Source organism: Mollisia scopiformis, assembly GCF_001500285.1.
Source record: "Mollisia scopiformis unplaced genomic scaffold LY89scaffold_34, whole genome shotgun sequence".
NCBI classification, from domain to species: Eukaryota; Fungi; Ascomycota; class Leotiomycetes; order Helotiales; family Mollisiaceae; genus Mollisia; species Mollisia scopiformis.
In genome coordinates this window covers 223,510-238,199 of record NW_017263614.1, presented here as the reverse complement: position 1 = coordinate 238,199, position 14,690 = coordinate 223,510, and the positions used below count along the sequence as shown (strand labels likewise).

Genomic DNA, 14,690 nt, shown 5'->3' with positions numbered 1-14,690 from the left:
TGGCGGCCGAGGCGGGAGAGGTGTTACCCACTTGTCGCCTTTTGGCCATTATTGTATAAGTATTGCTCGATTCCACTTCGAATTGGTTTTACTTGACTAACGACATTGGTAGAGTTGCGCTTAAGTAAGCCTGTGTGAAAGTGGTAAGCATTAACCCCTAATTTAAGCGAGCCTGAGTACCGAAGTAACGAAGGTTTGATTTAGTATCACCAAGAGCGTCAATCTCGTAACTAGCACTTACTCTAGGCAATCTTCTCGGCACGATTCAGTGTCCAAACTAATTGATGATACGATGATATTCATTACGTCTATTTGAGACTTTACAAGCCGTTGGTCGATCTCAAAGTCCCTCCGCCACGACGATGACCTCACAACACACCAAGCCAGACATTTACCTTTGGTCCAGATACTCTTGGAGTATTGTATTGACTTGTTGAAGGTGATATTCGTCTCGACAATCATATTCTGGCAACCATTTTGGCAACGGAGGTAACCCAGCCTCCCGACGAGTTTCCACCGTGAGGATGATGTTGTGCTTCAATGCTAGGTCTTTGAGATAAGATATTGTCTTCCAATGTTCCCTTATTATGAGGTGCTGACTTTTGATAATTCGGATGTATTTCAGAAGTGGTACTCTGGAGTGCTCTGCTTTCAAGTCCTCCAATAAACCCCATACATGAAGAATGGTGTTTGTGTTGCCTTCTTGTAGGATTAGCTCTTCAAGGGAGCACGGAAGAAGGCGAACAAGGGGCACAACGACGCTGCTATTGGGCTGAAGCACGGAGGCGAGCTCTCGAGGAGGTAGAAGTACCCATAGGTCGAAAGCTGTCACGTTGATGATTTTGAGTTGCTCAAAATGTGCCAGTGACTCGATTTTCCTCATATGTCCATATGGACAAAAACAACACACACTTGGCGGTAGGTGAAGCTCCCTCAAGTGGCTCTTGAGATGAGCAGCCGCGCGAACCAAAAGCTCCAGTCTACGGGACGGCATTACGGCTGGGTGGTGGACGTACGATAAAGAGTGGAGATATGGGAAACAACGTATGAATCTGTAGACCCATTGAGGAGAGGAGTAATCGCCTATTGGTAAATAAGGGAATGCAATCCTCTCTAAGCTGCTGATTGACGTCGAGAAGTTGAGGTGAGTAGGGACACTAATTCTGACGACATCATATTGAACTGAAACAATAAGTTGCTTGACCGATTTAAGTTGACAGAATGCAATGAGGTAGCGCAATCCACGCGTGTCAGCCTGCTTGTCTTCATAGAATGCCATCCCGAAAGATCTAAGTTTCTGGAGGATTTGACGTGGGCCGCGGATCTGTTCTTGCTCCTGCATCACTGCCGTTGCAAGGATGGTGTTGACATATTCAAACTTTAAGTAATCGTGCAGGTTGAAAAATAGAGGTTGCGAGAGCGCAAGTGATTCCAATCCATGGAGAATCATGAGCGCCAGTGCAACGATGCTGTCAAACTGCCCATGCTTTATATCGTGAATCCATTGTCGAATGTATGGCATGTTTTGTTTGTGAACGCTATTCAAAAAGTGCGTCACGTCGTACTCCATGTTCTTATCGATGTTATACGGATCTCGAAGCTCCGGCCCAATTGAAGCTGGAAGTAGCTCGACATGTTTGATTTGTCGCACCAGTTCGGGACGACAAAGCATAGTGCGAAGAAATTGGAAAAACTTTGGCATCCTAAAACTCAAGAGTGAGGTATCGTACAATGCCTTCTCTGCCGCTTGCCTCAGACGTGGAGAGCATCGCGCTAGACTGCAGAATGTGTTTGTAGTACTTTCTTCGGGTTTTTCGAAACAAGACTGCAAGATCATCTCCAGGACTTCGAAAGGGAGCTCATTGAGGCTCGGCATGGCGAAGCTGACTATCGTTATTGTATTCCTTCTGAATCGATTGCGAGAGGTTGAATGCTAGAAACTCTTGAACAAAGATAGTCCTCGAAGGAAAGCCTAAGACGTATGTACTCGCTGTTATGGACAATGAAAGAATATATCCGGTAAAGTTATGGATACGTGTGTGTTTGTGAAGAGAATAAGATGTCGCGAGATGATTATCAAGTACTTTAGTCTCTGATCTAATGAGGAAGGTGCTTCAGAAGAGACGGGAAGGAGGCATCGATATACAGACACGTGACCATGAATGTCAACAACTTCGACGGAGCTTGACCATAGCATCGTTGTAGTATCAAACCGGGAAGCACAGGAAGGCTCCTTCCTACTCTCAGCTTTTCTAAGCACACGCTCTTCTCACCAAAAAACATAAACTCCCATCCAAAACTCCCCACAAAAGATCCCAGCCCTCTGATTGGCCAACTTAAATCCCAAATACCATCTAGTCTTCCACACTTTTCGATAGACTCCCCTCGTTGCGCGATACCTAGGCACCTTCTTACCTAGATGCGACGTGCAACAAAAGATTTAACGAGGTTTGAGTGGCTGGTTTGGGGTACTAGCACGAGGTTGAGAGAAATGGATACAAGGACTTCTGTGCAACAACCAAAGATGGAAGAAAGACAGGACACGAATTATAGATCATATACTTCATTGATTGAACCTATTAATAAAGCCAGCAAATACCCTCCTCCCATTTTCCTTTTCCATCCACCCCAACTCCACATCAATCATCACATCACAAGTAAGTAAAAAGCTGACCAGCAGCCTAACTAACAATTATACCTCACCCCTCTCCGTCCCAACTCCTTCCGTCCCACCGCCTCTTCAGGCCACACCCACCCTCTAGCCCTCTTCGCCTCTCTCTTCTCTGCGAGCTGCGGTTCGGGGATCCACTCATCCTTCGGTAAACACTTTCTCCTGGTTCCCTCAGCCGGGGCGCCAATCTCTGCTTTCCAGCCAACTTGGCCGGGTAGGACATCATCTTTTGCTAGCATGTGAAGATACCACAGCGCGATCAGTGCCGTCATCTTAGTCTCCATTTTCTTCTCCAGCGACGGCGAAGCCTCGCCGGGAAGAGAGAACGAGGATTCGACGCCCTCATACGTCGACGATGCAGCAGCCGGAGAAGAGTGAGCGGCAAGTTGGATAGTCTGAATCTCTAGGTATCCGAAATGCGGCACGTTTTCGGCGCCATTGCGTACGACGACTAGCTCGATCTCTGTGATGATGAAGCCGTAGCGACAGCCATTATCTCGCATTACGCGGTGCAAGTGGGCGAGGCCGCGAAGGTACTCGACTTTGCGGTGGTTGCCTTCGACGCGCATTCCAGTGTTCCAGCGATCAAAGGACTTGACCAGTCCGATGACGCGACCGAGGCCGCGGCCGTAGATCAGTGCAGATGTATCGTCTGTGTAGGCGGAGACGAATGATGCATCGTTGGCGGGGTTAGAGCCTTTATTTGCGGGACGCATAGCGAGATGGCGTTGTCCGAGACTCAGACTCAGAGCGGCGTTGAGTTTGGTGCCGTAGAAAGAGTTGTAGATGTTGGCTAGCTCTGCTTCTGTCTCTGGTTGTAGTGATGTCTTGGGTGCGTGTGGGAAAGTCATGGATGGGAGAGAGAGGGTAAGGAGTGAGTGTAAGCCTGGGATAGATTGGATGGTTGACATGGAGAAAGATGTCCATGGGCGGATTTGGCGGATATCCCACCAGAAGTGCTTGGTATTGCTATCGCGGATGTGAATGTTGAGTTGACGGACCAGAGCTGGTGCTGGGTTGGGGGATGTGAGGTAAGTGAGAAGGGTGCTGTTGTTGACATTGTCCATGGGAAGGGTGTTGAGGCTCAGATCATCGATGAGCATCGAGTTCTGAAGTGGTGATGGAGTGCGTTGTGGGACGGGAAAGAATGTTTGTGGAATGAAATCTTGGGTTGTGGAGTTGGTGGCAGAGGGAATGTAGGTTGGCATCTGACGATAAGTCGGGAAGCCGTATTTGCCGAGCGTCTGTCCGTCGAGAAGATCCACGCTTGAAGCACGACGTTCATTATTGTTGAAGGTAATCGGCGAGCAGAGTGTAGTCATTGAACGAGTGTGGGAAGGAAAGTTGTCTGCCGTCGAAAAGGAGATCGACTCTGGGTTGGTGTAACTCCTGGTGTGGGAGGGACGGAACGTAGATGCCGACTTGTTGGTGGTCGGCATAGGAGATTTCTTGAATCTCTTGGGTGGAGAATGAATCTCTTGATCCTGAGGGCGGATCTTGGGCAACAACAATGGTCCATGTTGTCTGATAGGAGACCTGGCCGGCGTGGTCAATTGAGTGTTGACGGAGTCAGGTGACGACTCTTGTGAATACAGTGAAGAAGCGTGAGAGCCTGATCGGCTGTGACCCATTTGGAAGGATGCGTCGTTGAGAGCCTCTTCGAAGGAAAAATGAGGAGGAGTAGTTGGGTCGCCGAAGGAGAAGGAATAGTCGAAAGACATCTTGTGCTACCTGCCTGCATCTTGTTAGCCATGACGACGACGAGAGTTTGATATTGGGCACGTACGCAATAAGATGGGATGGTTGGAGCTGGTGTCGATTAGACACTACAATTATTGTATGAGGAGGCCAGCTCCAGTTGCAGAGACAAGTGGAAGAGGGCAAAGAGATTCGTGAAGAGCACAGCTCGTCTGGTTTTGAAATCTAATAATGCGACAGGAATCGGACAAGCAAGGCAAACAAAGAGTCTCAATAGAAGGTCTTCTATCGAATGGACCAAAACCAACTGAAAATCCCGAGGCGACCTCGCGATACTTATCCTCGACCATGGCGAAGCTGCACAGCCCAATAGCTCTGGACAAATCATGGGTCGTTCCAATCTCATTACTCTGAAACGCGGAGAAGTGAGGGACATCTTGCCATGGAGGGCTGCGTGAACCCGATCATGTTTCTTGGTCGAGGCCACTCGGCCAGATGGTTCGTCTTCCATCAGCAGGCGCGGAAGCCCATCGACCGGAAGAGGCAGGGGAAGCACGACCGAGTGCATCCAGAGTGCACTCACTACTGCAGAAAAAGTACCTAGGTATGCAGCATCTCTGAGTCACAATTAGAGAACCATGTCGAAGTGGAAATGATGGGATAAGAGCGTGGAGATTTCTTGGTGTTCGTGTGTGTGTGTTCGTTCGTATGCAGCAGCGCCAAAACGCGTCGGCAGCTGGCAGCGTGCTTTTTCGAGAGACAGCACAGCACAACAACAACAAATCTCGGCTACATTTCTCTGCTCTGTCGTGTGTCGCGTGAACGCTTCACGAACCGCTCGCGTCAGCTCACTCCGTACGAGGCCTTCAACAGCTTAACGCCGATCCTCGTGGGAGGTATTTTTGGTGACGGGCGGCTACGGGAATGAAACTAGAGCCGCCTCTTCATACAAATTCCATGAGAAAGGGCATCGGATGCCGGTCAATGCCGCGCAAGTTTGGCGCTGTCATCTCGCACAGCCGACCTTTGAAGCGCTCCGCGAGATTACCTGCTACAGTAGCAAAGTGAAAGCACAGAGAGGCTCAAGAGAAAAGCGAGAATCCGCTCCGGCGGTTACGTGTCAAGGTCGTGTTAGCCGAGGAAGCTCTTCGCTCTGCTCATTGGACATCCGACACGCGCACGATTTCGCTTGAATCCTGGCTCCCTCATGGACGCGCTGCAGATAGAAAAGACGACTAAGATCCCAGAGAAACATCGCAAAAGAGTCATGCTCGTGTTGGTCGTCGTTATTGGTTCTAAGCTCGCAAGTGTTTCAAAGATCATCCGTTTCAGATGAGAAGTGACTCATTGTGATCTGTATATCTCTCCACATTACTGTATTATTATGCATATGCAGTATGCAGTATGCGGTCATGTGTTCCCGTTGCTTTCGACTTGGGATGAATATTGAGGAGGTTGGGACGAGGAGATGCTCAGATGGAACGTCAAGCCGTGGGGGATGAACAGAGGGCTTGCAGAGCTGAGCTGCAAAGACGATGACTTCCGATGCATGACAGCGGCCCACGAAAAGGTCATCCGGCCTTGGGAGCCGACCGTTTCAACGAGAAGATGTCTGAAGGTGGTTGGGACAATGTGGCAGTGCATCAAGCATGAGGATCTCGTGATGGTTCGAAGTATCTCCTCATAAGATTCTCTATGCTACTGTAATGGTGATTTCTTTTGCATACAGTACTTTGCAATGAAGTTCTGCGGTGGTGAAACTCCGAGAAGTTGAGGGCGATGCAGATGAACCTCGGAGACTTTGGACGGGAGGCTTCAGACAATGTCAATCCACGTGATGCATCGATGCATCAATGCCATCTGAACCTTTACTATAACATCACCAGAGGCCAAAGGCGACCCATGAAGTACATCTTCATCCCAACTTCCGACAGAAATCCCATCTCTGACACTCAACAATCCCCTCCTAACCGGTTTGAAACACGTGACCACACCTCCTTCCTCATGCAAGTCATCCCAACCTCAACGTCCGTTTCGAACAAAGCCGGTCGCCTCTCCGGTCATCATGCACATCTTTTCTTAAACACCCGACGACGAGCATCTTTAAACGCGAGCTTAATTTCTCTTTTTCAATTCATGCTTGTTCCCTGGGCTTCATTTCCTTTAAGCGCTGGCCAATTTGAAGCGACAGACGGCGGATGATTGCTTCAAGCGCGAGCCAAGATTGCTGTGTCCAAAAATAATATATAGTGGCGCTAGGGAGCTGTCCCTCTTTTTCATTTCTCGAAGCTCGTATTACATGACTTGATGCGCATTGGAGTTCTACCAAGATTATTTCATTTCACTCTGCTGTGTTGGCGCTTGTGCTTCTTGTTTACCAGCTGGTGTTCATGTTTCTCAGCTGTATTACTTGGGAAGGGCGTACGGTCATACCGAAACCTTGATGCTGCTGATGTTGATGTCATACAAGTTTGGGAGTCCAAGAATATGTGGCCTGCGGTCTGGAGAATTGCAGATTATCTTTCAGATACTGTTCGGTTCATGGACACAAGAGGGTTGGGTAAATGCTATGAGCGTAACGCCATCATGTTCTGGTTGTTGGGTACAGCATTTTGATTCAGAGGCGCGAACTCTGTCGTACATTGTCCAGCTTTTCATCTCAGCATACTCGTTTCCTCTCATCTTAACCCAATCGATCGTCCTGTTTCATTTTTGTATCAGTACCTGTTCCCACCATCGCTCACGCAAGATATCTATCTTCCTGAGCTGAGCAGTTTAGAGGCTTTGGTCTGTTATTATATACCTTGATCGATATTTAAATCAGTACATCCTAAGAGATTATCGAATCTTCGAGTATTATGATATATGCGCACTCTGCGCTGTCCGCGCTGTCCGGGAAATCTGCGCAATACGCGCGAACTGCGCATCCCAGCCCATCAAAACCGACTTTCAACCTGCTCCTTCAAATACTCCAACAACCCTTGACTCTTCTCTTTATCCTTCAAATCCAAATCATTAGGAACCATGACTAGTTTCATGTCCGGCAAGACCCTGTTCGCGATTTCTCGAATCTCTTCTTGTTCTTCATCAAAGATATTTGGTGAGCAGATCTGTTTTCTTTCTTAGCTTAGGTGTGACACAGTGTATAGGAGGAACGTACCAATAGCTTGGGTGGAACAATGAGAGATGTGAGGACGTGCTTCACGACGTTGAGGCCTGTAATGAGTTGGGTGGTGAGTAGATGATCATATGATCTCAAAGCACCATGTGCTCGCTACTATTGTGGGAGGAGAACTCACTCTCGCAATGCGCAACATGGACCAGAGTATACTGCTTCTCCACATCCTGCTCACTATAGTTAGTAGTCATTCTTCCAAGTACGAAGCGATTATACCTTCGTCAGTCGCGTCAAGACATCTTTTTCCTTCTGCTTATCTTTCCCAACTGTCACGATATGGATCTGAGTGGCCATCTTGAAGTCTTGATGAATCTCAATCTAAGTGTTGAGATGCAAAATTCTAATCGAGAAACAAGAACACCAACGATCATGACTTCCTTACTCATCTAGGCACATGCGTAGCGTCCCATCACGTGTTTCTCACTTCACTCCATCTTGGCATCCATTCTCAAACAAATCATAGCATTCTCTAAACACATCTTCATAAGAACCCCATCTCCTCTCTACTCCGAAACCTTAACATGCACCCTCTCAAAGCCCCCATCCCTATACGCATCCATCGTCGCATTCGCCTTCTCCAAATCCAATCCCTCCACAACCTTAAACCCACCTCCCTCCAACCCACTCCCAACCCACTCCCCAATATTCCCCCACATCACCGCCGCCGCCGATGGATGCATGCCACTAACACCCGTCATCTGCCACTTCTCTACATCTTTCTCCTTTAGCACCCCCTCATCAACCTCACCCTCAAGCAGGGTAACAAAGAACCCCTTCTTCTTGCCCCCCAACAACTTAACACCCAACTCCTGATCCTTCCCCGTCGACATCGTATCATAAACATACGCCAACTCCCCGCCGGTAACCTTCCTAACCTCCTCCACCAACTTCCCTTCTTCTAAGCCCCGATCAAAAACAACACTCGCCCCCAACCTCTCCAACTCCCCCTTACTCCCTTTACCAGCCGTCGTCAACACCCTCCCAATCCCCGCAATCTTCGCAAACTGAATCGCCAATTTCCCGCACCTAGTTCCACCGCCCAGGATCATAACCGTCGTCCCCTTATAATCAAATTCCTCCGCGCCCGGCGTCCCAGGGAACGGGATACCCAGGCCGCGATGCTCGCCTCCTTCGTCAGAAAAGAGCGACGCGAACGAGGTAAACGCGTTGATGGGGAAGGATGCGGCTGCTACGTCGGAGACGGATTTGGGGACCGCGGCCGCGAAGGTTGGGTCCACGGTGGTGTATTGCTGGAGGCCGCCGCCGAGGGGGTTGAAGAGGTTGGCTTGGACGAAGATGTGTGTTCCCGTGGGGAACTTGGTCTTTAGTTCATTCTGCAAGACAATTATCAGTTATTAATTCCTTTGAAGGAAGAGGAAGGATGGAGAACTTACGGAGATAGTAGAAGAATACCCCTCTACAACACCAACGAGATCTAGAGCCAGCACAGCAGGGAGACGGGAGCCGATGTTGAAAAGTCCATAGTCACGCAGTTTCTGGTCAAACGGTGCAACTATCCCCGATGATCAGCACTTCCTTCACAATATCAAGAGAGAAGGAGAAGGAGAAGGAGAAGGAAGACAAACTAGCAGCAGCCGTAACCCTCAGCAAAACCTCATTACCCTTCGGCGTCGGGATCGGGAGTTCGATCTTCGTGAGGGGAGCAGCGATTGTGGTTAGAGCTAGGGCTGTTTGAGTTGTTGCCATTTTGATTTCATGTACCTAGGTACTTTTATCTTTTATCTTTGACTTTGGACTTTGAGATGTAAATCAATTTACAGCACAAAGAAAACCCAAACTGAGTCTGATGCAGAGAATCAAAAACCATCAAAGCAGATACTCGACCTCTATATATACACATCCCATCTCCTCACTCACTCACGATCAGATCAGATCATTCGAGGCCGCCATGCACTATACGTGCACGATGTGATGCTATTTCGCAACAAGCTCGTTCCGTACCTCGGAAAATTCAATGCTCCACCCTACCTACACACACACACCTACCTACACTCGGCCGTCGGACGCGAACCCAAAGTCCAGAGATGAATCTCCATGGAGAAAACGTTGATTGGGTGATTGAGCGACGTCCTCTTTGTGTGAAGAGGGATTTGTAATCCCGCAACGGTGCCGAGTGTGAGGACGGAACGCTTAGCAAATCTTCAAGCGAGCACTCCGTTGTCCGCGGATGAGAAGAGGTGTTTCGTGGCGAGGGGGCTGGTGATTGGTTGGTGAGCGAGAGTGGAGCGGGAGCGGGCGCCGTTCCCGTTTCGTGATGCTGGGCTTGGAAATGCATGTTAGGAAATTTATAAAATCCGTGGTATCGGAATGAGCTGGTTTCTGTGCTCGGCCTTCGGGAGATACATTCGTGGCTTTGATGCCAAGATCACAGTTTGATTGATAGAGGAACGAGGAGCGTTGAATGTGCGTGTATTTTTAAAATCGCTGCTGTATTGACACTGGTCCATGCTCATCGTCTCGTACCACTTTGGCTGCCTGCATTCCATGTTCATATCCCATTACCCACCCCAAGTCTAATTGAATTCGCTTCTCATGCCTGACCATATTTACGTCTTTACGTCTGGCTCAGTACGTCCAATGTGCTCCTGGAACTTCAATAGCTCGGTTGCAAGTTGGATGTCTGGCTTCAAGAAGTCCTGTGCGTCTTGACCATAGGTCTTCTCATCACTGGTGTGCTTCTCGATGTATAGACGAATAGTGGCACCAGAGCTGCCGGTTCCTGAAAGACGGACGACAATGCGAGATCCGTCAGAGAACTTGACATAAAGACCCTGGTTGGGTGAAACACTTCCGTCAAGGTCGGTGTAAGAGAAGTCACCAGCATCGGCAACTGTGCGGTCTGGTAAGGTTAGCTAAAGCTACAATCTAGAAGAGATAAGTACATACCACCAATCTTAGAGCCGATGAACGAGGAGTCTGCGATCTTGGCTGTCAAGTCCTTGACAACTTGACCAGCGCCTTCACTGCTGACATTCTCATAATCGTATCTGGTGAAGAAAGTACGACCATAAATAGTCCAGAAGTCGTGTTGGATCTTGGCAATGCTTGGTGTGACTTCTGGATTGGCCTCACCAATTCCAGCAATGATGTTCAACCAAGCAACGACAGCCCACAAACCATCCTTCTCACGAATGTGGTTGCTACCAGTACCGAAGGATTCTTCACCGCAGATCGACAGCTTGTCAGCGTCGAACAGAGCGCAGAAGAACTTCCATCCAGTGGGGACTTCGTAGCAGTTCAAGCCTTGCTTCTTGGCAACCAAGTCGACAGCACCTGAGGTTGGCATACTGCGAGCCAAGCCATATACGCCTTGCTTCTTGAAGTATGGGATGAGTTGAGCGTGATGAGCGATAATGGCAAGACTGTCACCAGGTGAGACGAAAGCGTTGGCACCGTAGATCATGTTGCGGTCTCCATCTCCATCACTAGCAGCTCCAAAGTGGATCTTTCCCTTATCGACAGCCTCTACAAGGGAGTGTGCATATGTAAGGTTAGGATCTGGGTGACCACCATTGAAGTCTGGTGATGGGATGCAGTTCTGGGTGCTGGAGCTGGGTAGCCCAAGCTCAGTCTCGAAAATAGATTTGCCATAAGGACCAGTGACACCGCTGAGAGCATCAAAGAGGACTTTGAAGTCGGTGTGTATTTGGAAAAACTTCTTGATCAGAGCAAAATCAAAGATGTCCTTCAGCATCTCAACATAGTCTGTGCAAGAATCGATAATCTCCACTTCCAAATTGCCGTATGTCTTTGTGCCAATTGTAGAGATGTCGACATCTGGAATATCTGCGATCTTGTAGGATGTGAGCTTCTTGGAAGTCTCGAAAATCTTGTTTGTGACTGATTCGGGAGCTGGTCCACCGTTTGCGAGGTTGTACTTGATACCGAAGTCGTTCTTTGGGCCTGGATTTCATTAACAGAAATCCTCTCAACAGACAGAGCTCGCTCACCTCCAGCATTGTGACTGGCAGTCAAAAGAATACCACCTGTAGCTTTACGCTTGCGGATGACGTGACTGGCAGCAGGTGTACTCAAAATACCGTTCTGACCGATCAAGAGCTTCTTGACGCCATATGCAGCTCCAATCTTGGCAATCAATTGCACAACTTCAGGATTCCAGTATCGTCCATCACCACCAATGACCAAGAAACTGCCCTCGACACCTTCTGGGATCGAGAGAAGAATGCTGGTGACGAAAGATTCGCTGTAATGTGGCTTTTGGAAGACTACGACTTTTTTCCGCAAGCCTGAGCTGTTGTTTTTTAGCATGAGGGGTTCGGTGGGCAGATGGTGGGGTAACTACTGACGTTCCAGGCTTTTGGTCAGTGAATGGGGTGAGACTGACTTCCTTGACACTCATGATTGCGTTGTAGTTGGTCTGCTGTGTGATTGAGAGAAATGGACAGAGAGGGAACAAGAGGAAAGTTGCGTTGTTGAGCTCTCAAAGCTGGGAAATAATTCAGAAGGCGGTGATGGTGCTGTTGAGTGACGGACCGCCACCGAAAACCTAGTGGGGTCGCAGCCAATAATCGCTCCTGCTTGGCTCAGCCCGCCACCAATCAATAGACGCTTCCTCAGTGAAGTATTGATTGACGATAAAAAGAAATGCGGGATATTTCGCGATAACAATTGCAATTGCATATTCATGGTCATCTTCATGTTCCTCATGTTCCTCATGTTTCTTTCGTTGTTTCTGCATGCTGAAATATGGCATGCTTATAGTATTTTGCTTCCGCGATGGATTCCAGGATATCCTCCCTTGCAGTGTGCAGATTCTTCTTTTTCGGTACCTCCTTCAATACCTCATGTGAGGACCAGCGTATCGCAGCCTCCTTGATAGTGCTCACATCCAAAATGCGATGGTGGAAATGATCATGCACTTTCTTGTACGGTTGTTTCCGCAGGAACGCCTTATCAGCATGGACCGTGTTTCCAGCCAACAATGCCTTTCTTGGTTCTGGAACGTATTTCTGGATATAGGAGAGGAGGTCGGTGGCAGCTTGTTCGGGAGTCGTTTTCGAATCAAGGACAGCTTGGGTCAGACCACTTTCGCCGTGCGTCTTCGTACACCATTCATCCTACTACCTGCTTAGTGTTGGCTTTGGAATGAAAGCATTCTCTCCGTACCATTTTATCCATCGTCTCCTTCGATTGATGCACGACTACTCCCCAGCCTTCTTCGTCTACCACGTCAAGATCTCCATTCGTGATTATGCAGAAGATTTCGATCATCACGTCGTTCTCCAAGTCAAGACCCGTCATCTGTTGCCAGTCAGCAGCGTGGGAGCAAACGGAGATTAGTGGACGAACCTCGCAATCAATCCACACGAGCGGGAGGTTGAGGTCTTGTTCGGCCATTGCTCGAGTTGTGAGGCATCTGCCATGCAAATCGAAGTGTATTCGTGATGGCGGGATGCAGCAAAAGAGAAGAGCTGCCGCACTTGATGTCATCACGTGCAGCGCGACCTTAGCGTGTTTCTGCTGAGGTTGTGCGATATCAAAACCAACATTATGCCACTTCGACAAGAAACGAGCAAGTCAAAGTGGAATCACACGGGAAAAGAAGGAGACTCTTTAGAAATCCTTATCTTTGATATTTCAAAGAAGCTCGAAAGCGGGACCAGTGTTCTAGTACAATGGCGAGGCTCTCGTACAGTTCTTGCCAAAACCTGATTGATTGTGGTTTTGCGCCTTTATATTAAAAGTTTTGCGGCGTTGCATCTTTGAAAAGGGCGATCCATTTCTGATCCCCACGTTGACTGGGAAAATCAACTTTCTCAAATTCCATCTTTCCAAACTCCTCCCGCTTGTCAAAGGCCCCATCCATTTTTGGCCTCAGGATCTTTCCAGTCTTCTCAATCTCCTCCATATGGTTGTCCTTTCCCTTCCACGTTACCACTCTCGTGCCACTGTTCTCCTCAAAAACAGCTTTGATCCTGCCCTCGCCATAGGTTTCCAGTATTCCCTTCGCTCCACAGACTCCACATTCGCATGCATTGCTACCTTTACCTTCTAAGACAACAAGGTCTAAATGACAATAAGGACAACTACCTTCCTCTCCCAGATAGGTGGCCTCGTCATATCCCTTCCCTATCCCACTCGTAACGCTCCTCCCGACCCTTTTAGCTAAGTTAATAGCTTCTACACCTTCTATCAAGACGCTGTGATTCGTGATTGAATTAGCAATCTTCTTCTGGTACTCGGTGCTAAGCGTCAATGAGAGGGATTTACCAATCTTTTTGGATGTGAAGGATGACTCTAGGCTCTTGCAATAAGTCTTCCGAAAAGAGAAGCTGGAAAAGGAAGATGACAGTTCATTCGAGAATACTCACCTCCCGGAAATGGACACCCTCTTATAATCACCTGGTCCACCACCTTCGCGTGCAAGCTGAAAATGCTTTGTTGCAGACCCGGCAGTGCAAGACTTCCCCACTCAGTGCCTATGGCTCCCCCTACTGCGATCAATCCCACCACCCTGTTCTTCAATACCCTCTCATCGGGTACATAATCCTTGACATAATCTTTGAAGCGAGGAATGCCTGCAGCATTTTGCTTGAGCGCACGAGAAACGAATGCCGCATCGACAAAAGGGCCAAGTGCCATGTCTGTGAAGGCTTTCAGGCGGCCAGCAGGTTGGCGGGTGTAGATGGGGCAGGAGATAATGAGAGCATCAGCAAGGAGAATTGCGTCCAAGAGAGCTGGGCAATCATCAGGAATGGAAGTCAAGGCAAGATCCAAAGACTGCTCTAGGTGATTGGGCATTGCGTGGGAGGGGAGGGAGAGGGATTGGAGGGATACTAAAGACGTCGTGATTGTTGGGGATGAGGAGGCTGCTGCGAGGAGCGCAGTCTTGAGCAGGATCTCGCTGTTCCCATTGGGAGAACCACAAGAAATGACTAGAGTTTGCATTTTCGACCGATGTTCTTGCAATAGAAGTGGATGCTGTGTTGTGTAGAGACGTACGGAGAAGCCAGCAAGTGATACTTATGAACTCAGTACTCTAATGATAGTCTTCTTGTGATTATGCTCTTCGCTACCATATTCGCTAACCAGACGCGAGTACGACTTGTATCCGGGGTCGTGGGATGTCATGAGGTGCAGTTGTGCAACACCATATTGGGA

At 48.6% G+C, this 14,690-nt stretch overlaps 6 protein-coding genes across 6 annotated transcripts; all 6 read right to left on the bottom strand.

Annotated features, from left to right (window-relative positions):
- Positions 1-76: 76 nt before the first annotated feature.
- Positions 77-1,426, bottom strand: LY89DRAFT_691317 (uncharacterized protein). Its single transcript, XM_018216281.1, has 3 exons — positions 1,196-1,426; positions 194-1,144; positions 77-143 (listed from the first exon to the last, which is right to left on the bottom strand). The coding sequence occupies exons 1-2, from the start codon at positions 1,340-1,342 to the stop codon at positions 392-394; spliced, it is 900 nt and encodes a 299-aa protein (XP_018062363.1). The 5' UTR covers positions 1,343-1,426; the 3' UTR covers positions 77-143; positions 194-391.
- Positions 1,427-2,675: 1,249 nt separating this feature from the next.
- Positions 2,676-4,429, bottom strand: LY89DRAFT_347507 (uncharacterized protein). The gene has a single exon (XM_018206895.1). It carries the CDS (start codon positions 4,390-4,392, stop codon positions 2,686-2,688), a length of 1,707 nt encoding a protein of 568 aa, XP_018062362.1. The 5' UTR covers positions 4,393-4,429; the 3' UTR covers positions 2,676-2,685.
- Positions 4,430-7,305: 2,876 nt separating this feature from the next.
- Positions 7,306-9,254, bottom strand: LY89DRAFT_677334 (GroES-like protein; the record flags this gene model as incomplete). The annotated part of the gene is made up of 7 exons (XM_018213673.1): positions 7,306-7,479; positions 7,530-7,585; positions 7,669-7,714; positions 7,764-7,865; positions 8,075-8,881; positions 8,942-9,060; positions 9,134-9,254. 7 exons carry the CDS (start codon positions 9,252-9,254, stop codon positions 7,306-7,308), a joined length of 1,425 nt encoding a protein of 474 aa, XP_018062361.1.
- Positions 9,255-9,947: 693 nt separating this feature from the next.
- LY89DRAFT_347385 (phosphoglucomutase-like protein) lies at positions 9,948-12,084 on the bottom strand. Its single transcript, XM_018206894.1, has 4 exons — positions 11,876-12,084; positions 11,519-11,820; positions 10,455-11,471; positions 9,948-10,407 (listed from the first exon to the last, which is right to left on the bottom strand). The coding sequence occupies exons 1-4, from the start codon at positions 11,926-11,928 to the stop codon at positions 10,115-10,117; spliced, it is 1,665 nt and encodes a 554-aa protein (XP_018062360.1). The 5' UTR covers positions 11,929-12,084; the 3' UTR covers positions 9,948-10,114.
- A 157-nt stretch (positions 12,085-12,241) lies between these two features.
- On the bottom strand, positions 12,242-12,926 carry LY89DRAFT_600480 (exonuclease rnase t and DNA polymerase-like protein iii; the record flags this gene model as incomplete). The annotated part of the gene is made up of 3 exons (XM_018210160.1): positions 12,242-12,646; positions 12,696-12,830; positions 12,879-12,926. 3 exons carry the CDS (start codon positions 12,924-12,926, stop codon positions 12,242-12,244), a joined length of 588 nt encoding a protein of 195 aa, XP_018062359.1.
- Positions 12,927-13,266: 340 nt separating this feature from the next.
- On the bottom strand, positions 13,267-14,477 carry LY89DRAFT_742299 (uncharacterized protein; the record flags this gene model as incomplete). The annotated part of the gene is made up of 2 exons (XM_018220807.1): positions 13,267-13,826; positions 13,901-14,477. 2 exons carry the CDS (start codon positions 14,475-14,477, stop codon positions 13,267-13,269), a joined length of 1,137 nt encoding a protein of 378 aa, XP_018062358.1.
- Between the last annotated feature and the right edge of the window lie 213 nt (positions 14,478-14,690).